Here is a 27,847-nt window from a genome sequence, read left to right as displayed (position 1 = left end):
TCACTGAACTCATCAGTGAACACTGTGATTGTCACTTGCTTTAATTCTTAAGAACATACCAAGAAAGAAAAGTCACGAAAAGTTCAACATTAAGACAACAGGAAACTTACTCAAATACTCCAAGCTTTCAAGACTCTCAATATCCAATAACTTAGTTTTTGCATACTGCTGTCCCCTATACACTCCCTTCCCCCATCACCAGTAGATCAAAACATCCTCATTAATATAAAGTACTTAATTCAACTGAATTTTAAACCTTGTTGCAAAACTACTGAAAGAGTGTAAATATCTCAAACAGAAAGAGAGAAGAATTACTCCCCTTTGAAGTGTTGGGTTTGGATTTTTTTTTATGTCATATAAATGTGGACTTGACAACTGTGAAGAAAAAACTTCCATTAACTAAACCTAAGCTCCAGGAAAGAAGGCAAATTCCTTATCAACTGGTCAACTCGTTCTGTTGGAAAGAAGAAAGTAAAGCAGATTTTGTGCACCTTCATTTTGTGCTTCCGTTGCAGCCCACTGGTAACCTATACAAATATTTCAAAGTTCAACTTAACACAGAAAAATCATATGTGAATCCTTAAATAATATTTTTGAATTATATAAAGAAGGTTAAAGACATCATGATTCTGCCAAAACTAAGCATATACATTTCAAGTTTAGAATAAACCGTGTATGTAGGTAGCAAGTTAAAACAGTACAGACTGAAGACACCTTCCCTCAAATACAATCCCAAGCTCACACCTGGAGCTTGGTTTGGTTTGGGGGTGGTGTTGTTGTTTCCCCCCCAGCCCCCCGAAGATGCAGCTACCAGTAATACAGTTCTGGTACAGCAGGAACTCTCCATTCAGTCTTTCTCTCTTGATGCTAAAAGCTCTTTACAGGTGAAAAGGACAGAGCTCTTGTCCTATCACATTTTGACAAACTGTCTTAAGTGGTTGGTTTCATTAACAGGAAAGGAGGAGGTATTTTTATAAAGTGATACAAAACATAGCCAAAAAGCTATTTTAAAGCATTTGTGTGCAAAAAGATCAGCATTTTTAATTTGCAGCACTGTTTCTCCCAACAGAGAACAGATGCCTATGGTCAGAGATGCAAGTTCTGTGAATACACTTGCCAAGTTGACTTTGTTTTAAATCCACCTCAAAATGGAATGTTTCAAATCATGAAAGGGTCTAAAAGCTGCACATAAACATTATTTAATGTTAGACACACACTAAGTTTTATTAAGCATTACACTAGAACTACTTTGGTATAAAAATACTTTATTTTAAAGCTATGAAAGTTATAAAAATACGTAGTTAAACTTTCTACTCACAGAATGCTTGCTATTTTAACATTAGTGATTTGTTTCTCCTAACGAATCTGAATGTTATTCGAAAGGTTTACAAGACATTATTACTATAATTTAAAAAAACCCAGCATTACAGGGAGCTGTACTAATTGTGATGTTTTATCAGTATTCATTTAACCTCTAGATTTTTAATGAAGGCAGCAAAAACAACTATTTTCTGATGATACAGAATTTCTTATTTCTTGAAGCGTTTCTGTGGTTGACCACTTCTTCATTAGTTACCTGCAGCATGGCACCTTCCTGCCAAAGAAAAAAAAAGTGTATCTGAAGATGTTTATCACATATGTCTAAACCAAATTACCAATAGGGGAACTTCAGCCATTTTAAAAAAAAAAAAAAAGTATAAGCAGTTCACTGGTGTGTCTAACACAAAAAGGAACAGGACTTTTGTTAGCCGAGTCCATGTTCTTCAGTGGGTAGCCTTTTAAAGGCAACGGAACTTTGAAATTAAGGTGTTTTTTTGGTTGCTTTTTTTTGTGGGTTTTGTTGATTTTTATTTAAAAACCAAATCTAGTAGAGTATGCCATCCTTACTCTGAGTAACTCATTACTTGATAAATTTCCATTAATTTGAGGTGCAAACATTCAATGCAGTGAGAGTAAGGCTGACTGAATTTGGCACTAAGGTTTATTAGCTGCAAGAACTATAAAAAATGGTGGAAACCTTGACATTCTAGCCAAATTCCAATTTACGTAATTACATTATACACTTATGAAATACCACCTGCAGTTTCATTTGAAGTTTTCACTTCCCCTCCTAAAGAACTGCTTATGCAGTTGTTATAAGAATGGACGACACAATCCTTCACAGAGGCAGATGTATTCTGTGGTGCAATTTTTTTCCTTACACGTAACCAGTCTACAGTTACTTGGGAACCTTCAGGATGAAACGTGTTATATAAAATAGATTACAGTAGACAAGACACATAACATAGTTCATTCTCAACAGCACAGAACTACCTTCATTGCATTACCTTGCAACCACCGTAATGCATAGACTCCCAAGAAAAAATAAAATGTTGCAGGATGCAAAAATAAAGTTGTATGATTTAATTAACTTGTGACCTACCATTTTAACTACCAACACCAGGGATGGAACCCTTGCAAAGCTTTACTAATGGACACTTGCAGGTCTCATTTGTTCAACTGTAGCAGTGTACAGTGGCAGCAGTCTATGCTTGTCCAGGGTTCATATCATAGCTAGATTCCAGTAGGAAAAAAATATGTTAAGTAGCTGAAATTAACAAAAATCTGTTTGTAAAAAATTTAATAATACAAGAAAACAGGATTCACAATTTTTTTTTTCAATTGGTAATTGTTAACTCAATTCATTGCTATGTTAAACTACATAACGATAATCACTATACTGATAGAATACTGTCAAACAATTATTAGTTTCTTGTTTTTGGAACATTAAGAAAGGAAAAGTAAATAAGATCTTACCTAAAGAAGTTTAACTGAAGCTTAGAACTAGTTTGCTCTACACCCTCAGCCTTCGTTGGCATCCTTATAAACTACTGTAGTTAAAGCTTTGCAGAAATACAGCGCAGCTTTTTAAGACTGGCTGAACTTAGTGACGTTTTCAAGAGTTCTCTTGTACTAGACCTGTGTCCCTGGAAGAGTACCTCGCTGGGGATATTTCCTTTCCTTGCCATTGAAGAAGCAGCATCTAAAAGATCTAAAAAGGTGTTTCTCCTTGCAGAGATATCCCTTAAGTTATCTAGGTATTTTAAACCTGATCATTTACAGACAACATACTTTTTTCTGACCAGCATTTAATTTTACATGTACAACAATAGCTTTATATTATTTGTGGGAACCTTATACTACCCACTCCTTGCCTTATTTTACAATATTAAAAAAAAATCTAAAATTACACAATATTTCCTTTAGAATTATTTTATTAAATCATAAATGTACAACAGCTTCTTAACTCTACACACGCACTTAAATTTTTAAAAGGAAAACGTTATGTCTTATTACACCATGATCCTGGCTAATAGCTTTTCAAAACTTTGAGGAAAATCTTAAAAAAGGTTTCACATGTCACCTGAAACTTACAAATTTAACATTATCAAAGGAATGCTTCTACACTTACAAAGACCACTAGAAAGAAACAACAATTAAAAAGCTAAGAAACTGTCTCAAAGGCATTTTTACAATCCTTCCTCCACAGTAAGGTAATGTTATTAAATAATCCAAATCCATTCACAAAATGGCTCTCTGCATCTGCTCTGGTGTCTTCTGCCATATCACTGCATATTTATGCATGACTGAGATAAGTGTTTCCTTAACATTGTTATTTCGATAACCTGAAGCTGTTCTGTTACCTCTGGGCTCTCATCCTCTCCTATTTATACAGTGAAGCCTGTTTCAACAGAAGTAAAGAGTAAAAAAATAGGTTATGAAATTGTTCATCTAACCATTTTTTAAAGGAAAGATAATATGATCCTAAAAAGCTTTTAACTCCTGCAGCTACTCTCAAGAATCACTGCAATTTTAATACTTATAAACATACTTACCCATGGCATGCTTGCAGAAACTCAATAACGGCTCCTCCCTCCATATCCACCACTTCCTCCACTGCCCCCAGGACCATAGTTTCCTGCAATTGCAGAAAAAGAAGAAATAGAACAGTTACATCAGTACACTTTTTAAATCTAGGAATGCTTTCGATTCTGTATGAAGATTAACTCCACTTTACTTCCAGAGATGGCATATACAACAAAGATTTTAACATTTCGCTGTCTTCCTCTAAATAACCTCCAAGAACTGCCACAAGAATTACATGCTGACATCTTAGAAGATTCAACAGTGTCATATGTAATTTGAGGCACTGTACTGTCTTGAGCCTGTGAGGGCTGACTTTATTCGCATGCTAAACCTTTACGAGAAAGGGCTTCATGTTTCAGTTTCCATTTCACAAGCTTTACACGACATATTAAATAACATTTAGACAACAAAAAGCATAGTGTGTCAGAAAAAAGTGACACTACAACAAGAGGGGAAAAAAAAAAAGAAATCCCAGCAAGTTTAGCTGACCTTAGCTAGACTCTCTACAAATAGCGTGAGCTGGCAGCAAAGAACATGAAACTTGGCTAAAATCTTAACAGACCGGAAACTGCAAAACATTTCATAATATTCTGGAAAAAGTTAGTACCTTGTCACTTATCTTTTAAAAAATAGTACTAATAATTTTCCCCAAGATAAGCTTTGCAGTCTCAAGATGAGAAACTTTAGCCAACCTGCAGAAAGAATGTGGGTGTTAACAGTCCCTCTACTGCAGAAGTTATGCAACTTCTACCTATCCATCTTAGAACCACAGAATGGTTTGGGCTGGATGGGACCTATAAAGATCATCTGGTTCCAACCCACCCACCATGGGCAGGGACATCTTTCACTAGATCAGGGTGCTCAAAGCCCCATCCAACCTGGCCCTGAACACTTCTTCCAGGGGTGGGGCATCCACAACTTCTCTGGGCAACCTGTTCCAGTGCCTCACCACCCTCATAGTAAAGAATTTCTTCCTTATATCTAATCCTAATCTACACTCTTTTAGTTCAAAACAGTTACCCCTTGTCCTATCTTCCCCTCCACCTCCCCAAAAGACTAAAGCCCACCCGCTCTGTTTGGCTCCAAAGCAAGTCAGGACATATATAGTACCTCCACCATATGGTCCCCCCATGTTCCTGCTGCCACCAAAATTTCCACTCTTCATTGGACCATAATTTGAAGGTTGTTGGTTGTAGTTTCCAAAATCATTATAGTTTCCACTTCCATAATTGCCTGCATTATTGATACAAAAGTGGAGAAATACCTAGATGAGCTAAAAGGCATACAGCACTCACAAAGTTATCTCATTATTAGAATCTTAAATAAAGTACAAAATCACACAGGTATGCCAGCAGCGTATGCAACAAACTCCTTTTTCATACTATTTCATACTACTTGTAAAACAAGAGGTTCCTTAGACAACATTTACACACACACCCCCACCCATCTCAAATAACTTGCACTAATTTACAACTGAAATGCTTGGTCATTTCAAGCCAGTAGGTTACCTCCTCCATAGTTGTCATAACCACCTCCATAGCCCCCACCCTGGTTGCCATATCCAGGTCCTCCTCCACCATATCCTCCTCTTCCTCCTCCGTAACCAGGACTGCCACCAAAGTTGCCACCTATGACAATACAATCCTTTAAAATAAACTTTTCAGTGTAGAAGGCAACCAAATTCTACAGAATCAGAGGATATTTTTCTGTTTAGAAGTCTACAGGGGAAGAAAAGGGTAGGAGTTTTGTAAAGAAATTTCTACGAACACTGTTTTTAAGGGCACATACCAACTCCCACCCTAACTGAATTGTGACCAAAACCCACCAGTCAGACTGCCTAAAAGCCTCAATTAAAATCTTGATTTTTCAGGAAATGTAAGAAATATTGCTGTTCTAAAGAAAAGTGCATGGTTGTCCAAAAAATAACCATACAATTTACCATATACAGGTTTAACATGAGCCAACAGCCATGCATGCTTCTTAAAGCTCACAAAACAGCTTTGGCAACTAATATAAATTTTATACAAATACTAAGTGAATGTAAAAATGTTTCTGAATGAGAGAAAAACCAACCACCACCACCAAAGTAAACTAACCTCCAGGTCCTCCACCATATCCGTTATACCCGTCACCAAATCCACGGCCACTTCCATATCCATCTGTTGGAGAAAAAAACCCACAGTATTTCAACTCACCTGTAGCAAACTTAACTGAATTCTGAAACCCCTATGACCTTAAGGACCAAATCTCAAGAGATTACTGATTAAGCACATATACACTTGAATTCAGAAAAATATATGTAAAATAACACATCCAATCATTACTCTACATCTTCAATTTTCTTGCATTTGTAAGGTACCCAGTTTTAATTTTGGACATAGCCCTTCCACTGTAAAGGTCACGCAAGTGCTGCATAGAATTACAGAGAAATCTCTGAATTCCTTACCAAAATTAAGTTTAGGTTAATTTTGGCTTTTAATAAAATCCTTAAAAAAAAAAAAAAAAAAGAAAATCACTTTACTGAATATCCACATAATCAATTTGTGTACTACAGAAGAGGTCTGCAAGTTATTTGTCCCCCAAATTCTCTAACTGCTACAGTGGCATTTAAATTAAAGAACAGTAGCTCACAAAGTTACTCAGAACCAGAAAGACAGTATAAATAAGGAAAAAAAAAATGCTACAAACATGCCTGTCTTACCGGCTCCCCCTCTGAAATTGCTGCCAGGTCCTGGACCAAAGTTGCCACCACCTCCACGTGCATCACCAAACCCAAAGTTCCCTATAACAGTTCAACATTTGTAAGTGGTGAGATCATGGAAAGTGAACACAGAAATCAACCACAAACCATTAACCGTTACTTGTACATACCTCCTCTCCCACTTCTAGAGTTTTGAACTTCCTGCATTTCCTGTCTAGAGAGAGCTTTCCTTACTTCTGCATTATGGCCATTGATGGTGTGATATTTCTGCACTGTAACGACATCAAATAAAGTACCTCAGCATTTATATACTGATCTGACAACAAATAAGAGTATCAGGCTTCCAAAAATGAAGTAATTTCCAAATTAATCCATGCATATTCCATATCATTTAAAAAACCCAAGATACCATACAATTTTTAAGAAACCAGTACTTATTTAAGATTAGCTTTACGCCATTACCATGACTGCAAAGATTAATACTATCAAATGAAAGAGTGAAATGAAGCTTACTTACATACAATTTTATCCACAGGATCATGGTCATCAAATGTAACAAATCCAAACCCTCTCTTTTTACCAGACTGTCTGTCAGTAATGATTTCAATAGTGTCGATTTTTCCATATTCCTCAAAGTAGTCACGAAGGTGGTGCTCTTCAGTGTCCTCTTTAATACCACCAACAAATAGTTTTTTCACAGTAACATGAGCACCAGGTTTTCCAGATTCCTGTTAAAAGAATCCTTTAAATTAACACAAAGAAAAACAACTTCACAAATCACTATTTTGCCAGGATTTCAGGAATGGAATACCGATGAACTGAGATTTTATCAAGCACTGAGGTAGCCCTGTTCAGATGCCTGTCCCTGCAACCTTGCCTGGGAGGGAAGTAACATGGGGTAATTTGGATGCTTTTCCTCCCCCCTTTATGTGAAAGCCTTAGAAGCACTGAAAAAGATACACATAAAACTGCTATGAAATGCATAAAATAAAAAGCCTTTAAATGTATTTAGAGAAAAAGTAAGATCAACTGTTTGAAAGAACTGCAAGTAATTAACACCTTAAACTAGAGCATGATTTTTTAGAATTGAAACAAAGATGTGTCAGCTTCCTCTTCACATTTTCCCAACAGCAGTGATACCCATATGCCACTCCTATCAACAGCAAAGGTCCTTCAACCTCAGCAAACCCACAGCTATGCATTTTAACCCCTACTCAAAATACGAAGACAACTCCTCACATTCACAGGTTATTTTTACACTTTGAGCATGATATCCGAGCTGCTGCACTAGGTAGTGATGACTTACTCCTAAAGCTTAGCAATAGCTTTGTGTGTATGAACAGTATGCACGGATGCTGCTTTAATTACCTTTTCCAAATGCTAACCAACCCCGCATTCTGCAGGGAATGGAAAGAAAACTGGGACAGCTAACAGGGGTACTAGTGGTTACAATTTCCATTTCCCTTGACCGCTGGGACAGCTCATTCAATTCCAGTTCAGCAGTCCAAATGCATTAAACACCTGTGTCCAACCTTAAACTGGTAAACCCTCCCAGAGCTCCCACGTGGTAAACAAAAGTCACCTAGAATCTGCACTTGCTCTTTGTCTTCGTTTCAGCTGGGACAGAGTTAATTTTCTTCCTAGTAGCTGCTATAGTGCTGTGTTTTGGATTTAGCATGAGAATAATGTTGGTAACACACTGACGTTGTAGTTATTGCTAAGTAGTGCTTACACTGGTCAAGGACTTTTCAGCTTCCCATGCCCTGCCAGCGAGAAGCTGGGATGGGGCACAGCCAGGACAGCTGGCCCAGACTGGCCAAAGGGCTATTCCATACCATATGACGTCATGCTCAGTATATAAACTGGGGGGAGTTGGCCGGGGGGGGGCAGCGACCACTGCTTGGGAACTGGCTGGGCATCAGTCAGCAGGTGATGAGCAACTGCATTGTGCATCACTTGTTTTGTATATTCTTTTATCGTTATTATTATTATTATTTCCCCTTCCTTTTCTGTCCTATGAAATTGTCTTTTATCTCAACTCATGATTTTACTTTTCTTCCCCCTCATCCCACTGGGTGGGGGAGGGGAGCAAGCAAACGGCTGCGTGGTGGTTTAACTGTCTGCCAGGTTAAATCACAACTCTCCTCAAGTACCTCTGTGCCACAGTAACCCGGCTGGAAAGTTCACAGGTGCACTGCATTCCTGTGCACACACCTAATTTGTACCCTGAAGTTTAAAACCAAATATGCCTAGGGCTAAAACCAGAGTAGTCCTAAGATGATTTTGTACACCAACACTGGAAAAAAGAAGTGTTTCCCTACTACATTCTCTATTTTTAGTCACTTCAGTTACATACCTTTTAGAAATTCCCAAAAAGAGCTTGGAATAGAGTCAGGAGAGATTGACAGGAGTTTATTAATTTGAGGTTTAGCAACAGTAACCATTCCAGAGAAGAGTTAGTTTGGAATTTGCATAATTACAGGCATTCAACATGTTTTTACTAACCATACCTTCAGACCCCAGTTGAGTCCCTTGCAGACATGATTCTACAACCAGAGTAACTTTATAATTCACTGTAATAATAGACATTTATGTAGGAGTGTCATTTAACAGACCGAAAGTGTGGGCAAATAGTGCCCCAAATACGGCCTTTTAACTAGAGAATTTAAATCCAGGCGATTTCAAACAAGCAGCATAACTGTCTGACCAAAACAGATTCCTTTTTCAAAGAATGAAAAGTATCTGCTTTCAAAGCCATACTTACCTCTCTAGCCACAGCTCTCTTAGGCTCAACCACCCTTCCATCAATCGTGTGAGGTCTTGCAGCCATGGCTGCATCAACTTCAGCCATGGAGGAAAATGTTACAAAACCAAACCCCCTCGATCTTTTGCTTGCAGGATCCCTCATGACCTAAAAATAATTAACACGTTTAAACCATTTCTACCCGTCTCATGTTAAGCTTAACACTAACAACATTTGGACAAAACATGTAAACTGAGTTTACATTTTCCTTGATTTGATTTCAAAACACCATTATAATAAAGTAGCAGGCTATGCTGATTAAGTACATGAACAGCACTGCTTTGCATCACAGAAATTCAAACCCCTGTTGTCCTCTAGGACTCTACCGATAACTCAGAAAAGTTGCTGTATCAAGTGACATACATATATTCATATTTATGTTTGTTTTCTTAAAAAATCAAACACGTAATTTCTTTTAAGCTTTCTGAAGACCAGATTTGTGTAATGAAATACGTATTTACTGCTACCAAAAATTCCGTGGAGGAACTTCTGCAAGAGTCACCGTCCCTGGAGGTATTTAAAAGACATGGCGCTTAGGGACATCATTTAGCAGTGGACTTGGCAGTGTCAGGTTTACAGTTGGACTCGATGACCTTAAGGGTCTTTTCCAACCTAAATGATTCTATGAAAACATCAGCCAATGACACCCAAGCTTAAAATTAACTGTTGAAATCAGTAGTTAGAGATAATCTGGGAGATTTTACAGGAAACAGATTGCGAATGCTCCCTAACTTCATCAACAGAGTTTGCAAGTGAAAGTGTGCATAGCTTCAGTGGACTTAATTATGCATAAACCAACCAACTGTACACTTAAGAAAATTTAATATTCCATCTTTTCATTAAGCCACCCATTGAACAAACTCCCCACTTTTACGATTTCTAAACATTCTGTGCCATCGTTGCGCATTAGCATGCCAAACTTACCACACAGTCCGTAAGCTTTCCCCATTGCTCGTAGTAGCTTCTCAAGCTTTCCTCTGTTGTTTCAAAGCTTAAGCCACCAATAAACAGTTTGCGGAACTGCTCCTTTTCCCTCTATCACAGAAAAGAAGATTACATTAATATAATTAGCAATACCACCTCTGCATCAGCCTAATTAGACACTAAGTAAGAGTTTCTTAAGTGTCAAAAACTTTCAGTAAGATATATTTTTCAAAATTAGGCTTGGGTCTTCTACATGTTCTACCACTATTCAAGAAATTAAGTAATTTATGCAATTCCATGGGTCCACTTTTACGATACAGATTTTAATAACGTGCTTCTTCCCACCTCTCCCTCCAAATATTAAGAACAAGGGACCATACTCAAAAACTTCCAGAATAATCCCCTCAAAGACCTTTAGGAGATACTTTTTAAAGCAAAGGAAAATAAAAACAAAACCAAAAGTTCTCATTACAGATAATATGAATTCATTCATACAGTCTGATTCTATTCCAGATGGCATTTATTTTTAAAAACCATTCTGGCTCAAATTGTTATACATGAATATTATCATGCTATTTACCCAAGGCATTTAAAAAAAACCAAAACAAAACAAAAAGAAGAAGAAGATATGGCTAAAGATGTTCTAAAATGGGTCGCCAATTCATATTTTCTCATTAATTATTAAAACAAATGAAAGCCAGAGCATCTGTAAAATTAATCTGGGATCCTGCACCACTGGAATTAGTAGTAAACCTATCCACCCTCAACAGCAGCAGTATCAAAACTAAGTGGATTCCCTTTGAAACAGAAATGTGAATACATATTCTTACATGTATCCACTAATATACATTATGCTTTCAGTAAGACTTTGTTCTATTACCTTTCAGAGAAATTATCACTGCACTTGTTCAGCGGAAATTTCCGCTGTGATGACAAGTACATAGTTAAAAAAAACAGGACCAATAATAAGATATTGCATTTACTATTTTGTATGTGGTATTATACCAAAGCAGGAAGGACAACCTTCCAACCTCTACCAGTTAAAAAACTTAGTATACTAACTAAGCAAGCATCATAATTGTCATTTTCTGCACACAATAGCACCACTGGATCACGCATTTTGCAATTTCATATGTCAAACAGCAACAATTAAAAAAAAAGCACTAAGAAGTAGTCCCCTTCCACAAAATTTAAGATTTCAGAATGTTGTTTGAAAGAGAACTGTCCTGCTAGGGACAAGAGAACTCAAATGCAATGATTACTTCAGCTTTAACTGATAACTGTTAACTAATTTTAAAAATCAAGAAAATCTGCTTGGGTGTTTGGTTTTGTGTTTTCTTTAGGGTGGGGATTGTTTTTTAAACAACCCAAACACTGTATAGTTAGCTCTAACTAACAAACACAACACAACTAACTATGCACTGGACATTAAGATAAATGTAAAAAGGAAATTAGACAACCAACGACAACCAATGAGATTTGGAAAATAGCAAAATAGTTCAGTGCACAAATGCTTTTAAGAAGTATTAAGCCCATCTGCAGGTAGACCAACAGGCGTTCTGAGGTTGTCCAAGGCAAGGCCTGGATCTAGATGCATCCATCAGGAAGACAATTACTGTAGGTAGTACTGAATCAGTTTTTCTTCAAAAATGCATCACCCTATTACCAGCATGAGATACTGCAGTCTGACAAGGAAGTCAACCCTCCAAAAAATAAATACCGTATTTGAGATCAGTTTAAATGTCTCTTAACAACACTTGGAATCTGCTGTTGGATCTAGTATTTTTTCTTCTAAGGAACACACAGGAAGCTAGCACTGTCTCCTCCTTGTACGCAGACCAAATTAGACGCAAGAGTTTAAAAGCAGCAAACCCATGTTATGCCAAATTTCCTTTCTCCTCATCTCTCAAAAGGAATAAAGGAAAGGATGCTGCATACCAGACTTGGACTAAAAAGTCATATGCTGCAAGTCATACTATCATTTATAATTTGAATAGGCTAGCAGAGAAATCATTTTAAGCAACGATACTGCCAAAAAAGTGCTCCCTTCAAATTCATTTCTGCTGCCTGAAAATTAGGGACTACTTGCTACAGTTTCATAGGCCCACAAAAGACACTTTTTCCTATATAATCAATTGTCATGCATCTAATAATGCACTTTTATACTCTTATAAAAATATAAGAAATAAGCAAATTTACTAGACAGGTAGGATTTTTCAGTGTTAGGCTTACCTTTGAAAACAGTTATAAACATGTAAATGAAACTCAAGGAAAGAATGGAAGCTATTAGCTGTAACAACTGCATTTGTTTTTTAAAGGACAAACATATACCACACATTACTAATAAACATTAAACAGAATAATAACACACTTTACAGATGTATGAATTCTTAGAAACTGTAATCTACCATGTATTATGTGTCATGCCGTACATGCCCTACCCAGAACAACATCTAGGCACCACACACGACACAGCAGTAACAAAATTCACTACCAGTTCTTCAATTAAAACCACTGTGTGAAAATATCATAAAGATGTTCCACTAATACATGCACAGCCTCTGGATGCAGAAACTGTATGTCTTAAACGTGTCAGTTTTAAGACGCTCTGGATAGTCTAGCATTAACCTCCCACCAGGGTCCAGAGATCTCTGACCATCTGAAGTTTATGCTGAAGTTGTAAAATGGATGATAAAAATTATTATCACTCCAGTCCCTCTCAGAATCTTGACGAAAATCCTCATTTGGTAAAAACGCGTCCCCCCCCCCAACACGACCCACTCCTGCCAAGGCCCACAATACGAAAGCTGTAAGAAAAACCTCTTTCAAGATTTCCATAGTACACTCTGTGGCAGGAACGGAGTGCAAGAGGAAATCTTTACGAACTCTGTAGAATCTTCATTAGTGCTTATTTTAAGCCTTTCTTCACAGGCTTAAAGCAACACTTCAAAGAACTGGAAAATGCATAGCCTTTGCTGGAAAATTCATCATCAGAGCAAGAAAATTTGTTTCATATAGCAATAAAGTGTGCACAAATACTCCAAGCTGACCGCAGATTTCTGCGGAGTTAAGAACCGGAGTAACGAAAACAGTTAACAGAGACAAACGAGTGGGATCTTTGAACTACTATGGCTAGGCCTGCCAAAAGCAAAGCTGGGTTTACTGGTCTCAAACTAGAAGGACGCTGCTCTCTCTCCCCCCCGCCCCCTCAAGCGCCCCGTTAGCCCTTATACGTTCTACAGGGCTTTGCAATCCAACAGCCCGGTTCTCCCCCCTTCCCCCGCCCCCGCAGCTTGATGTTATCAGGAGCGAAGCGGTTACCGTGCCGGCTCCGCCATGTGGCGGATATCAGGAAAACAGGGGCCCCCGCAGCTAGAAAGGGAAAATGGCGCCCAGAAGCAGCCGTCGCCTCCAGGGACAGCGATGCGGCGGGAAGGGAAAGAACTTCTGGAAGCACCGACCCCAGAATAAAAAAAAAAAAAAAAAAAAAAAAAAAAAAAGCTAATAACACGTGGGTCCTCGGGCTAAACAGAAACTAAGCGCTGCAAACCGCTTCTAGCGTGCACCTACACACACGGTGCCAGGAAGAGCGTGCAAGCGCTGCTTTCCGCCCCCGCAGATACCGGACGACTACAGCTGCCCACCCCGCAGCCCCTCTTGCCCTCCCGCCTTACCCGCTTCCTCATCCTCGCAGCGATCCTCACAGCTTCACGCACAAGCCAGTCTCGCCGCCGCCATTTTACCCCTCCCCCTCGCCACCGCCATTACTGGCAGCGCCGCCCGGGCCGGCCGGCACCTTGCAGGCCGAAGGCGACTCCCCGGATCGCCGCGCACTGACCGACCTCCGTAGCCGTCTGCCCCCCTCCGGCGCCACCTTAACGGCAGCTCGGCGAACGGGTATGCGATTAAGAACCCGCCGCCCGCCATGCACGGCTACCGCAGCTTCCGCCTCCTCTCTCGGCTGCGTAGCAGCCCCAACCGCCGCTTCCAGAACCTTCCTCCCCGCTAACGCTTCCTCTGCGGAAAGACAGACAGACAGCCCCCTACCCGCGGCGCACCGACCGGCAGCCAGCAGCGGCACCCGGACCTGCGTTGGCAGGGGCTCAACCCCCTTTCGCAACGCCCAGACCCGGAAAAATTCACTCCATCCGCATAACCAAACCTGTCACCCTCCTGAAAAGCAAACTCTCAATTTTCCCTTTTCACGTACCATATTCTTCATGGTTTACGTATTCCCGCTCGACAGTACCGTACAACTGGTCAGTAATGGCTGCCTTAACTGTTACGTAATTTGAAATTCAGCTCCACGTAGTGCTAGCGCCCTCCTTCTCCAGCCCAGGCTCGCTTCCGAGGTTTTAGTTTTGTTTTTTTTTTTTTAAAAAAAAAAAGGCTTGAATCTGGAGCTTAAATATCTCCAAAGGGACAGTTCTGTATAACGCCCCTACGTGTTTTTATCACGTAATAAAAAGTCATCAACTCCGTTAGTAATGGCTGTCTCCGAAATGAGCCGAAGAAGCCGTCGTCGTCGAGCTTATCCGCTTCGGCAGTCGCCGGAAAAAGCCGAAAGGGGAATGGAAGCCCGTCCGACTCGCTTCGGCAATTTCCGGAATTTGCCGAAGCAGCCGAGAATGGCGCTCGCAACCCGCTCGGCAATTTCCGGAGAAAAAAAGACGCAGCAGTCCTCGACCATCCAGCCCGTTCGGCAATTTCCGACAACGGAAGAGACTCGCAATGCGCGCCCGAGCGGAGCCGAAACGGCCCCCGTCGCCACTGGCACGGCGTCGCTTTTTTTTTTCCGGAAATTGCCGAACGGCCCCGAAGGCTCAAAGCGAGGGGTTATAATTAGCCGAAGGCAGCCTCGGAGCGGCCCCCCCGCCCCGCTGCCCTCCCCGCGGCCACCTGTGGTACTGGCAGGGAGCGGGCGGGAGCAGAGTCAAGCGCACCCCCGAAATCTCCCCCCCGCGGTCGGCGGCCTGGCCCCTTCCCCCTCCGCCCGGGCAGGAGGAAGTGATAACCACACAGATTTTGGCGCCAGCGCCGACATATCGCGGGGGCCCGGGAGCCGGCGGAGAGAAGCGGATTTCGCCGCAGCCTGCTCCGCTCTACCCCCGCAACGCTGACATCGGGCGCGCCGCCCGCCTCGGCGCTCTGTTCTTCCTTCCTTCCTCCCCTTCTTCCCTCCCTTTTTCTCTCTTCAGCGGCCCCGCACGCACCGCGACAAAGGGTGAGTGCTGCCGCCCCGCGCACCAGGGAAATGGCGCTGGAGCGGCTCTTCCCGCCCCCTCTTCTCTTCCCCCCCCCCGCCCCCAGCTCCCCGGGAAAGCCAGCGCGGATCCACCCGCGGCTCCTCGCCCGGAGCAAAGCCTCCCCAGCCCACTCGGACCCCCCCTCCCCACTAACAGAAGAGTTTCCGAGCTCCCCCCCGCAGTGCTTCCCGAGCCCCCTTCCCTCCCGCCGCGCCCTCGCTAACGACTAGGCCTCCCCGCCGCAACGCGGGAAATGGCCGCGCTCCAAACGGCCCCCTCGGCCGCGCCGCAACGAGCTTCAAACCCACCCCGGCGCTCCCTGCCCGCCCTCCCCGCTCCCGGGGCTCGCCGGGGCCTCCCTCCCGCACCGACCGAGGGGCCTCGCACCGCGGCGGGCGGCGTCCGCTCCGGCCCAACGCGCCCTCATGGCGGCGGCCATCATGGCGGCTGCGGTTACCGGGCGCCGCGGGCCCGCTTCCCCCGCCCGCCGCCCCACCGGGCTCACCCAGTCGCTTTCTCTGTCGCCGCGAGGCATCTTCCTTCTTTTGGACGCCTGACGCGGTCCTGCGCTAGCCCCCCGTTGGAGAGACGTCTTGGCCCCCCTCCTGTGCTGGCGGCGACGACGGTAGGAGGTTGCAGCTCGCGCGTAGGCGGCGTCGTGCGCTCTGCCCCGTCAGCCGCCGGCGCGCAGCAGCTCGGCCAGCCCAGCCCCGCCAGCCGCCGCGCCCGCCCTGCGCCGCGCCGCGCTGCCGCCCAGCCGCTCCCCACCCCCTCCCTCCTCCCTCCCTTCCCCCACCCCCCGCCTCAACCCCCCTCAGATGTCGCTGTTGCCGCCGCTGCTCAGTGCGCGCAGGGCGAGAGCCGGGAGGAGACGGGAGACCCGAGCGGCTGGGCACCATTGAAGTCTGTATCCTTCTCTCTCTCCCTCTTTCTCTCGCTCCAGCCGCCTCCTTTCCCCCTCCCCGACTCCCCTTCCCTCTGCGCCCCACGGCGCGGGCCTGGCCTGCGGGGAGATGCGGGGCGCAGCCCGCCCGCCTTCCCCCCCCCCCCCCCCCGTCAATACGCCCCCGTTTCCTTGGCGGCGGGGGGTAACGGGCGGAGCAGGGCTGGCGGGGAGGGGGGGGGCCGCGGCCCCGGCGCTTGCACGGCGCCTGCCGGCCCGAAAGGGAGGAGGGCCCCGGAGCGAGCGGGCTTTGCCGCGGGGAAGGAGGGCTGCGCCGGGGGGCGGGGGCAGCGGTACCCGCGCGGCGGCGGCGGCGCTCGGGAGACAAAGCCAGCCCGCCACCGCCGGGGGACGGCCTCCGCCACCGGGCGTCCCTGCTCCGGGAGGCGGCGGCGTGTGCCGGGCCCGGGGGAAACGTGGCGGGGTGGGGGAGGCGGCGTGGAAGGGGCCCTGGCGGCGGGGGCGCGGCGCACGGGGCCCGCCGGGCGACGGCGGCGGCCGCCCGGGGCGGGAGCGGCGGGTCCCTCCCCCGGCCCTCGCTGAGGGGCGGTGGGGCGGCCCCGGGGCGGCCCCGCCGGCCTCACGTGCGCCCACCACAGGCCCGGGGCGCAGCCTCCCCCGGCAGGCCTCCGCGGGGCTGCCGGTATTTTCTGGCGGGGGTGGCACGGGGTTTTTGTTATTATTACTGTTGTTTCTTTTCCCCTTTCTCCTGCCTTTCAAACGGGGACGAGACAAGCCCCTCTGCGCTGGGGCCCTGGTCCCTGCCCTCCTCCCACCTCGCCTACCCCACCGCCTAGGGGACTGCCAAAATCCCCCTCCCGTGTCGGGGGAGAATTGGGCGGGATTGCTGAGTCCGGGGGGGTTTCTGGCCTTGAAGGACTTTCTCTTTTGCCTTGCCCAGGCATATGGGGAATGCTAACAGTTCTATAGGTTGCAGCGGGGCGGGGACAATACATGCCTAAGGAGGTGGCCGGTATGAGAAATGACATGGAAAAGGGGATGGATTGTGTTCAACATCATTTGTGTAGGTTAAATATGTAGCATGTACAGCTTAGCTGAGTTAATATTGCTCTAGGGCCTTAACTCTTGCAAACTTGAGAATCGGAAGGCAACGTTATAGTTGCATTAAGATCAATATTTGCTGTTTATAAGCATTTACTACAACGTAAGAGTAATGGGTGACTCATTAGTACACCGCAGATACGTAGCTGCTCCCCACCAGATTCGCAGTTAATATACCTAGGTATATCTCGATTAACTGCTAGAATCTGAACTCCTGTTCTATGGGGTTTAAGGAAATAAGCATCCCTGATGGTCCTCCCCCTTTTCCCTAGAAACATCTCTGTGCCTTAGAAGGCCTTGGGAAAAACCTTTTTTCAATCCTATGTACCACTTGTCGGTATCATTTATCCTGGCTAGCATAATGGTGCATTACTGGGTTATGCCGGACAAAGTAGTAACCTACTTTTTGTTCTGGATTTAATCCGTATTAGAAATGTTCTATGCAGTGAATACATGGGGGTTGGAACAAGGACCATGCTTGTATTGGGATGCCTTTCTTTGAGTAATGTAAACTTCCTTTTAATTGTCATGCATTTTTCTAGTAAAAGCTCTGCAAGTCTGCAATAAAAATGGCCTCCAATAAAACTACATTGGTAAGTTCATGCACACCTAAAGTATATAAGGATTTAATCAACATATTTTTCTTCAAACTTATAACTTGGCATCTCCATTTAAAAGATACATCCACATCTCCCCTCCCCAGCATTATTCTGACCAAAATTTCAGATCCAGAAAGTAAGGCTACTAGAAAGGACATTGTCTTTGGCTTTAATAAATCTGCCATTTCTAAAGAGACTTGTTGGGAAAAAAAAATATTAAAGGACTCTGCACTATTTCATCTGTCTGTCGTACAGTAGAAAACACTAAAGATTTTTTTAGCCTCCTTTCAGCACACCAAGTAATTCATCATATATGTAAAAAATAAAATCCAAATCATGTATTCATTTAATTTCTCCCAGTGTATTTGGGAAAAACTAATTGTCTGAGAAAAGGCAGTCTTTACAGATGAAAAATAATATTATTGGGAAATGATGTGGCGTAGTTAAGATGCCTTTTGAAATGATTTTTAACAAATAACAGTTTCTTTGAATTTCATAGGAGCAGAGATTATCAGATGTCAACCCCTCCTGGACCGTTTTAATGATGCATTCATGGATCTCAAGTCCTGTAAAGCTTTGCTTGACATGAAAATATGCACTTCTAAGGGCAGTTGGTTGTTGGTTACCATTCAACTAATAATGATATATAGTTTTGCAAAAGACAGAACTGAAAAAGTATAGCGTGAGATGCATCTGAGGTTGAGGTGGGGAAGTAAGCAAAAATACATGTGTACAACTCAAAATTTGGATAGCAGAAGAACTGATTTATAATGCACTCAAAAGGCCTGTTCTTAAATTTACTGAAATGATTACTGGTTGACCTGGATTGAGATATATTAAAAACTTATATTAACTCCTGGCTTAGAAGTGCAATGGAGTGCTTCCTTCATATTGTACGATAACAAAACTATTTTAAAAGATTTTGCCAAGGTGAATGTCTGAATTTTCTGTTAGTAATGGGTTGCCCACTTGTCCCTAATTGGAGTAAGAGAAGGAGTTAGCCAGCCTGGGGAGGGGGTGCCTCAGGGAGAGGAAAGAATCTGTGAATGCAGTATTTTTAATCATTTGATGTTGTTGAGAATTTTGCTGCACAGGTCAGGAAAATCAGTTATGGTTCCCATGGGAACCATAACTAATTCTGCTTCATTATGTATTTGCATGCAAAAGCTAAATGCATTAAGGGATAGCATACCTCTGGAACTGTAGTTCCGATTTTGTTACCTCTTGTATGTTAAAACCCTTCACCACAGTGTCACATCAGTGTTTTAATCTTGCCCCTCAAAGAAAGAGTGATTATCCACTGGAGAGCATCTGCATCTGTCATATGTGACTTCTGAATGCAGAAAGGGAAACGAGCCACAGATCAGCGTTCAGTGGCCAAATGCCCAAGTTACAGCTTGCAACATGCAACCCTAGAGGAGGGAGCTTCAGGGGTCTGGTGGACATTTAGTACCCTTTAACTTCAGTTGGGTACCGCATTCACTTGTGGGCCGAGATTTACATTGGCTCATGTAATCTCAGAATGTACAGGTTTTTAACAAATGTTCAGTATTTCTGCGGGCTCTGCAATCAAGTATTAGTTTAATAGGTTGGAAAGGCTCGAGAGTTTGGAAAGCAGTGCTGATGCACACGAGACCTAGTTAAATCTCTAATATGTAAAATAAAAAGCAAAGTATTCTTGATTTTATTATTTCTTACTGCACTTCAAGGAAGAAAATACAGACCCCCATGATATTGATTTTCTTTTGTGGAAGATTACATAGCTACTTTAAGTCTTAGAAAGTAAAAAAAAAAAAAATTGTTGCTTTGATACAGAAATCCAAAACGTTTATCTTTAAGTGACAAGAATTAGTGAAGCCGAAAAGAGTACCAGAAAACAATCTTCCATTGAATCAAAGAATTTTAGTCCAACGGAGAACACAGATGGAGATGTTCCCCACTTGTAGCCTGCTTGCCTCATCACCAGTAATTATAATGTTATTACTATGGTATAGTGAGTCTGTGTCTTTTTGTTGGTTTGTTCTCCGCCCCCCCCCCCCCGCTTCTATTTTTGTTTGTTTGTTTTCCTCATCTCTACCCGGTTTCTCTTTTTCACACTTCCATTTCTTGAAAGAAGCTGCCTTCATAGAAGAGTTGGACATCTTCATGTTTTTATTTTCTCTCAATTTCAGTCTTACATTCTTTTTCCTGTGGAGGCAAAAAAAGCCAGTGTGCTTAAGTTGACACTTTTCAGACATGAATGCTGTGGTCAAAATACACCTGGGATATGCAGGCAGTTAAAATCTAATTGGAAATACATGGTCTGTTTTAGATAATCTCTCTTCTATGCTTCCAAGTCAAAACAAATGTCACATGAGATATAATCATACACAGACACTTGCTGTTAGAAAGAGAAACTTGAAACGTTTCCTGGTCTTCGTTGTTTGCACCTTCAATTTATGGGTTGCTAACCAGAGTAAAGCTGGTTTTGGGGAGGGAGGGAAAAATTAATTATGAAAAATAAGAGGCACAAAGGCAGGGCTTTGGAAAGAAAGAATCTGCTTCAAATCATCAGTTTACAAAAAGATGAGTTTTTCCTGTGTCTAACATACATTTTTTTTTTTATCTTTCCCCACATCAAGATAAAATTTTACAAAGTCTAAAAATTTGACAGCTTCAAAATTGCTTTGCAGTGTTCTCAAACTAACCTGCATTAATTCTAGAGAGGACTAGAGAAAGGCCATCAAGCAACTAGAGGTGCTCTGTGATTTTTGCTTGTCTGTTTTCTGTTCTATAGGAAGTGCATTAGTGAGGAATTATTTCGGTCCACTTTGACTTAGGGTGCTGCATGACTATATGTTTCAGGAGCTTAATAATGCTCCCATTAGTTTACGGCTGCCACTTTAACAATTTCCGTATAAGGTGCAGTCCAAAATGGCACACAAACTGCTTTTGGTCTGCTAGTGCTCCAGAAATGTGATATGACAACATGATAGGCTTGTTCCAGCCTTTTTAAGATTACAAACAAGGAAATTCTGAAATGTGTCCTTCTATTACTATTTAATTGTGCCTTATTAAACTGGGAATGCCTTGAGGATGATGTGGATGTAATATTTATTTTAAGAACTTAAAGAATATTATTTGAAGTATCAAATGTAAACCTAAAACACTTATAAAGTTTTTTAAGTTAGCAGAATTTCATTTATGTGTTAAGTGCTGTACTCAAGTGTAGCTGTCTTAAATTTTTGCACCTTTGTGACATCTGTTTCAATGTAAGTTACATCGGTGCGTGGCTAAGAATGAGAAGGGACTGCAGTAATGGAATGCTCTTAGCATGCATCCTGTTCAATAGTTATGGGTTATTGCTGAGTATTTTGCTTATTGTAGCAATACATCATAAACTTTGCTCCCATCAGCTTCTCCTTTTTTTTGGAAAAAATAGTAACCACCTTTTTTTGAGTAGCATCCCGTTCCTATTTTATGCCTTTTCACAGTTCCCATATTACTTTTCTTTACTTCTGCCTTATGCTGTTTCTTGCCCTCTGCCTTTTCACAGGCATAGAGTTAACTTCTAGAAGCTTCATAAATTTCCGAGCATGTAGCACTGAGAATTAAATTTATAAGGGGAGTGGAGGCACTGAGTGTATGGACAAAAATATTTCACCTTTTTAAAAACTGGTGTTGGGTATCTTATTAAGCAACTGAAAAAACCCAAAACATTAACATGTCTTGCTCAGGTTACCTGACCACATGCACTAACGTAAAAGGAGTCTGAGCTTCTGGCTTTAGTGTGAATAAGTACATGATTCTTTGCTGTTTACTGAGCAAAGTTGGATTTGGCCAGTGAAGTAACTGTGTAAAGCAAAAGAATTAATAATGTCATTCTGAATTTCTTTTGTAGCACAAAATGGGAAAGAAACAGAATGGCAAAGGTAAAAAAGTTGAAGAGGCAGAGCCTGAAGAATTTGTTGTGGAGAAAGTCCTGGACAGACGTGTTGTAAATGGAAAGGTGGAATACTACTTGAAGTGGAAAGGATTTACAGAGTAAGGCATTACCATTATTTTTTTTCTGATAGAATGCTAAGTACTAACCATTTATTAGAAATAACTATGCAGAGAGGGGATTGGATGATGGGGATGTATTTTAAAGAACCTCAAGGGAAGGACATTCATAAATGCGTATTCAAGTGGGGCAGTCAAGTATGAAAATAAAATAGAAGATATGTAGCTTAGTGATTGTGCTACATGAAACGTTCCAAGACTTTTACCAGGTCTTTAGTGATCGTTCTTTTACCACTGTTCTTTGATAGATACTGACACGAGCTAAGTCAAGGTAAGCTAGACTGACAGTTGTTGTATTTATATATGTGGTGGAATGAATGTTACTTCCGAGTAAGAAATTTTTGCATGGATTTAAACTGTAGGCAGCTCTGAAGTGATGAATTTGAAGCAGATAGGTTGCTTATTATTCACTTTTCTGAACTGCTTTTAAATTAGATGAATTTGCATAAGGAATTCTGTGGCATGGTTGCCTTCATTAGCCATGCCCGAAAGGTATCTTTCCCAGGTCTTATGGAAGCACAAGAAAACCTTACAGTGGACTTAAATGTTGATTGTTAAAGTAGGCACATAGTTGTGCCTCCTCCCTCCCGTGACACTTTCTGGCAGACTGCTTTACTAGCTGAAAAAAGGTGATGCACCTAGCATTTGAACATGAGTATTTACATACACAGTCATATTATTGTTGCATACCTCCCACAGTGACTGCATTGCAACATTCTGCGTTCTAGCACCTGAAATTTGTGTAGTGATAAGTGCATAAACGCAAAACACAGTGTGTTTAGTATTTGAGGGTCTGATTTGAAGTTGTAAAAATACGTTTTAGTAACTGTAAATAATTTGTAGGCATCCTGCTTGTGCAGTAGCGCTGTGGCAGTGTTCATGCATGAAGACTTCTGATGAGGTGCTCAGTTGTTGTAGGAAATGTTCACAGACTTCTTGAAATTTTAGTTAACAAAATGCACACTCAGTGGAACATTTGCAGTGCCCAGCTCTGAACATGGAACCTTTGTTCCCTCCTGTAGTCAACTGAAGGAGGGAGATAGTTCCAGGTATAGTTGATCTCAGTGCTTGGAGACAACTTTTGAGAGCATTCCTTGTATACAGAAGCTTAGACACTGAGCGTTGTGTACATTCTGTTCTCCGTAAGTCTTAGTGCTCATATCATATGGTTTGTTTGCATGGACAGTCTTTAGAGGAACCAGGGAAGGGAGTCAGTTTAAATGGGCAGGTAGGTCTTGGTAGAGTGGGGATTGCTTGTTTTAATTCCTATGATCCCACCCAGATCATAGGAGTCAATCGAGCTGCTTATTCTGTATCTCCAGTTTAAGAATATTGGTTTTCAACAGTAGCAGAGCATGCTTCTTTCAGTCATCAAATGCAGTACATGAAGGTTACTAAAGATGGTGAGATAAGCATCCTTAAGTTTAAGAAGCCTGCCTTACATAATGAGAAAACAATTAGCTTGCTGAAGGTGAGCCATGTGGCTAGTTTTACGTTTTTCTTCTTTTCCTAGTTTTACATAAATGTGTATATGTTTCAGTGCTGACAACACATGGGAACCTGAAGAAAACTTAGATTGTCCAGAACTAATCGAAGCTTTTCTGAACTCTCAGAAAGCTGGTAAAGAAAAAACAGACGGTGCCAAAAGAAAATCTTTGTCAGATAGCGAATCTGATGATAGTAAATCAAAGAAAAAGCGCGACTCTGTAAGTATGTGTTCATGTGCTAAGCTTTGTTTTTCATGTATCTCTTCCCTACCTCTCCATCCCCATCTCCCCCCAAAATCCTGTTGTGACTTTGAGAATGAGACCAAACATGGGTTTAAAACTGTAAAATTTGCACAGCACCTTGAATTGTGGTTTGAAAAGGGTAGTCATTCGTGGTGGTTAATGAGACTACCAAATGGTGGTAAAAGATGATTGATTGGCATAATGACTAAAAGTTCTTGTGTTGTCCCATGATGCTTACTGAATAATTGAAAGTAAGACTGGTTAAGAGTTATTTATGAATGATATTAAGTGGTCAGTTTGTATTAGAGCAAAAGGTTCATGAATGGAACAAAAATGAAGTTGGTTTGGATTTCATATTTCATATTTAGTATATGATTTTAAATAGGTGAGTGGGAAGATGGCAAAATATGAAGACCGGGCAGTTACTTAGATTAGGACCAGACATCATGGTGGAGGAGAAGTAGAAAGGGTGACTGAAGAAAGCCTACCTTTTTTTTAAAGGTCTGGGTTTCTCCTACAATTTAAATGAATGAACAACATGACAAATTTAGTGCTGATAAGTACAAAATAATGCACATGTAATAATGTGCTCAATAGTTCACATTTTCCTCTGTAAACTTTCAAACTAGCAATTTGAAACGAAACTGGTTGGCAATGTCAGTGGTTTCCTGAAGACAGCTGTTGGATGTGTGGTTACTGTCAAAAAAGTTGGAAGGCATCAGAAGGAATAGTTGATGAATAATACAAAGAATATTTTAGTTTCTGTATAAAGTCAACTGTGTGTCTTCATCTGGTACAGTAGTGGCCACTGTTTCAAAAAGGATATTGTGAAACTAGAGGAACTAATACAGGAAATAGTCGTGATATTCCTTACCACCAGTGCAATCTCAGTGAGCCAAGAAGAGCTGAGGTATTCCCCAAGGGTGCGGTTTCATGGTTGGCTTAAGCCAACCGGTGTCTGTTGTTTTGCTGAAAAGGATGTGTTTTTCCCACTTCCAGGAGTGCATTTTTGCTTTGCCTCTTTTGTTGCTTTTACTGGCCATGTTTATTTGTTTATCTACTATAAAGATTTTTAGAACCCTTGTTTCATCTATTGAGTTTTCAGAAATAGATGCTAGAAGCATTGATATAAAATTCCTTCCTTGTTACTCTACACCTAAATTACTTGGCCTGAAGATGAGCCGTGAAAAAATTAGTCATCTGCAGATAATTATATGTAATTATAGCTGTTATAATTATGTAAGGCTATATATTTTGTTCTGATATACATGTGTATATATACACACAAGAATGCATGTATCTAGCTCTAATGCCAAAACAGAATTTTATCTTAAACTAGATAACAATCTTCTAACTTGCTCAATAGGTTGATAAACCAAGAGGGTTTGCAAGGGGTCTTGATCCTGAGCGGATAATTGGGGCTACGGATAGCAGTGGAGAGCTTATGTTCCTCATGAAATGGTAAGTCTTACATCCGCAGTTCTGGTCCATATTGGGGGGGGGGGCAGGCAGTTGCACTTAAGCTAATGAGACAACTTCATTTCAGGGGTAAGACAGCTGGTGATCTCCTTATTAACCTTGTATTCTTAGAAAAACTTGTATAATCAGTTAGTACTTATTCCCTCTTCCTTCCAAAATCAAAATAACTTTAGGTTCTATTGGTTCAGTTTTACAGAAGTAGAAATTTGAAAGGTAAATTCTGATAAAATATGGAAAAATTGGCATTTGTATGGAAAAGCTGGATCTCAGTAGTATTCTTGCTGAGGGAACGGCAGGCAGAACTCCAGCTTTACATGTTTCAATAAGCAGAAGCCAGCTGCTAGCTAGCTAGCCTTTTAACCAACCATAGTGCCAGCTGTTCTGTGTGCAACCAAGTGGATAGAGAATTGGAAGGAACTAGTGGAGGAAGCTGAGGTTGAGATGAAGAACAAACAATATGAAGGAGATGTTTATCATTAGGGGCTAATAAGAGGGGAGAGTGATGGGGGGGGGAGTTTGCATTGTTGGAAGGGTAGAGGGAGACCAGCTTCGTTAGCTACAGTGTTGACAGAAGACTTCTTGTGTCTCCTCAGTGAACAAATAGGATAATTTTTTTTTTTTTCCAGTGTTGAGAATACAAGAGATTGAATTAACATTTGCTGGGGGTCAGATTTCTTAGGTGGTGGGATGAGAAGAATGATAGCTTTCCACAGCCTTTGAGAAGGGCATAGTTTTCTGAATGGAGTCAAACTGAGTGGCCTCCAGAGAAATGATTTGTCATGTGATGTGCCTGGACTGCTGAAGATTAGTGCTTTGGAAGATTCTGTCTCCCTTCTGCCTTTTCAAATTGTCTATAAATTTTATGTGAAACTTAGAAGAGTTGCAAAATACGGATCGTGACTATTTGAATTTCTGTAACGATAATTGGCAAAATCAAACACAAAGGAAACGTACAAAAAGAAGCCTTTTTTTAGTTCAATTGCAGTTGATCAGTTTTTTGTAATCGAGTGTAGGCAACAAGATATGAATATATATGCACAAAACTGACTTGTAAAGGCAGCATACACTTAAAAATGGGATCTGAAGCATGTCAGACTGGAAAGTTTGTGTTATTACCCCAAGACAGCATCAAGAGTAGCAGTAGGAAATACAGCAAGTTGCTTGCATAAACAGTAAATATAATTTGGATGTAAGTACCACCTCGTAAGACTGGTGCTGTTGATTTTTTAAGTCTCACTTTGAACTTTTGATTATGCTTTAAAAGACAAAATTAGCAAAGTTTTACTTCTTTCATTACATAATGCAATAGGTAACTGTATACATGGTTCATTTTGAATAGCATTTTCTTTTCAAGCAGAAAAAAACATGGGAAGGGAAGGAAGATACAGCTGTGAAACCTTGCCATTAGCAGGGAAATGCTTGATAGCTATAGTGAAAGGTATACTGAAAACTGATTTCTAGCTGACATTCTTTTCAGAACTTAAGACGTATCAAGAGCTGCTAAATTTATTGAATTAATGATTATGCATTTTCTTAAATCCCACTCTCTTCTACATCAGGAAAGACTCTGATGAGGCAGATCTGGTCCTGGCCAAAGAAGCTAACGTGAAGTGTCCTCAGATCGTAATCGCTTTTTATGAAGAGCGACTAACTTGGCATTCATGCCCAGAAGATGAAGCACAATAATTGTTTGCATTGCTTTTTTTATATATATGAATATTAAAACCTGAAATTTGATTTATTAGCAATGTGAGAAGCATACATTCTAACAAGAATCAAATTTGATATTTTTTTGAAGTAGTATGTTTTGCATCAACAGCAAGTAAATAAAAGCTTTCTGCAACTTGTTTCATTTATCACAAGAGAGCATTTGATACTACTACTTCCTCCATATTAGGTAAAAGCTTTTATAAAACATTCATAAACTTCCATAGTTATTACAGAATCATAATGAATGTGTAAACAAACTCACAGATGTTTTGTAGTCTTCTATACTATTGATGTGCATGTATCTTCTTTACCCAAACCTAGCCCTTTAAACCTGTAGAACCATTCTTTTTAGTATTTGGGATCACTTGGTCCCAAGAAGACCAGGTGAAAACTAACTTTGTAGTAATTTGAATGTTATCAGACTGTATATTGTTTACTTTATTGTAAATACTGGTGAACAGTGGTCAATAAAATAGTTTTATATTCTTCCTTTATACTGATAGGCTGTGACTCTTTTGAAGCGGTATGATATTTCTGAACTTTTGATATGTTAAGCTCTCAATTCATAATATATTTAGCTGTAAGTTGGTTTTTGGGGGTTGATTGATTAATTAATATTACCCCATTGCTACTCTGTAATCTCAATACGAGACAAATACCAGGCTTTGATTCTTTGTATTTTTTTGGTGAACAATGCCTGAGG

General features: G+C 41.4%; 2 protein-coding genes across 21 annotated transcripts; one reads left to right on the top strand and one right to left on the bottom strand.

The window, feature by feature from the left end:
• Positions 1-1,248: 1,248 nt before the first annotated feature.
• Positions 1,249-16,258, bottom strand: HNRNPA2B1 (heterogeneous nuclear ribonucleoprotein A2/B1). 12 transcript variants are annotated; one of them, XM_087772822.1, is made up of 14 exons: positions 16,086-16,258; positions 10,335-10,445; positions 9,372-9,518; positions 7,125-7,335; positions 6,778-6,879; positions 6,599-6,688; positions 6,003-6,065; positions 5,415-5,534; positions 5,017-5,139; positions 3,876-3,958; positions 3,684-3,721; positions 2,797-3,031; positions 2,423-2,553; positions 1,249-1,594 (listed from the first exon to the last, which is right to left on the bottom strand). In XM_087772822.1, the coding sequence occupies exons 1-10, from the start codon at positions 16,113-16,115 to the stop codon at positions 3,897-3,899; spliced, it is 1,059 nt and encodes a 352-aa protein (XP_087628948.1). In that variant the 5' UTR covers positions 16,116-16,258; the 3' UTR covers positions 1,249-1,594; positions 2,423-2,553; positions 2,797-3,031; positions 3,684-3,721; positions 3,876-3,896. The 12 variants fall into 12 exon arrangements, with proteins under 12 accessions (XP_087628948.1, XP_087628956.1, XP_087628963.1 ...); XM_087772830.1 differs by lacking the exon at positions 2,797-3,031; XM_087772837.1 differs by lacking the exon at positions 3,684-3,721.
• Positions 15,194-27,638, top strand: CBX3 (chromobox 3). 9 transcript variants are annotated; one of them, XM_087772966.1, is made up of 7 exons: positions 15,194-15,558; positions 18,128-18,178; positions 18,684-18,752; positions 22,065-22,207; positions 23,766-23,931; positions 25,322-25,416; positions 26,061-26,977. In XM_087772966.1, exons 2-7 carry the CDS (start codon positions 18,155-18,157, stop codon positions 26,080-26,082), a joined length of 519 nt encoding a protein of 172 aa, XP_087629092.1. In that variant the 5' UTR covers positions 15,194-15,558; positions 18,128-18,154; the 3' UTR covers positions 26,083-26,977. The 9 variants fall into 9 exon arrangements, with proteins under 9 accessions (XP_087629092.1, XP_087629032.1, XP_087629070.1 ...); XM_087772906.1 differs by lacking the exon at positions 26,061-26,977 and adding an exon at positions 26,994-27,638 and having other exon boundaries at positions 15,216-15,558; XM_087772913.1 differs by lacking the exons at positions 15,194-15,558; positions 26,061-26,977 and adding exons at positions 16,361-16,483; positions 26,994-27,638.
• Positions 27,639-27,847: the final 209 nt, after the last annotated feature.

The sequence above is a fragment of the Nipponia nippon genome, unplaced genomic scaffold, assembly GCF_047370975.1.
Source record: "Nipponia nippon isolate SJK-2023a ecotype South Korea unplaced genomic scaffold, ASM4737097v1 scaffold_1, whole genome shotgun sequence".
In the NCBI taxonomy this organism is placed as follows: domain Eukaryota; kingdom Metazoa; phylum Chordata; class Aves; order Pelecaniformes; family Threskiornithidae; genus Nipponia; species Nipponia nippon.
Note: the sequence above shows the minus strand (reverse complement) of the source record. Positions and strands in the feature narration are given on the sequence as shown.

Coding starts and splice junctions, on each gene's coding strand:
- CBX3 (XM_087772906.1), top strand. CDS start 18,155: ATGGCCTCCAATAAAACTACATTG. Junction 18,753..22,064: donor ATTCATGGATCTCAAGTCCT/GTAAAGCTTTGC, acceptor TTTCTTTTGTAG/CACAAAATGGGAAAGAAACA. Junction 22,208..23,765: donor AAGTGGAAAGGATTTACAGA/GTAAGGCATTAC, acceptor TATATGTTTCAG/TGCTGACAACACATGGGAAC.
- HNRNPA2B1 (XM_087772897.1), bottom strand. CDS start 14,261: ATGGCGGGCGGCGGGTTCTTAATCGCATACCCGTTCGCCGAGCTGCCG. Junction 7,336..9,371: donor AGAGAGCTGTGGCTAGAGAG/GTAAGTATGGCT, acceptor TTCTTTTAACAG/GAATCTGGAAAACCTGGTGC. Junction 3,959..5,016: donor GGGGGGACCATATGGTGGAG/GTACTATATATG, acceptor CTGCAATTGCAG/GAAACTATGGTCCTGGGGGC.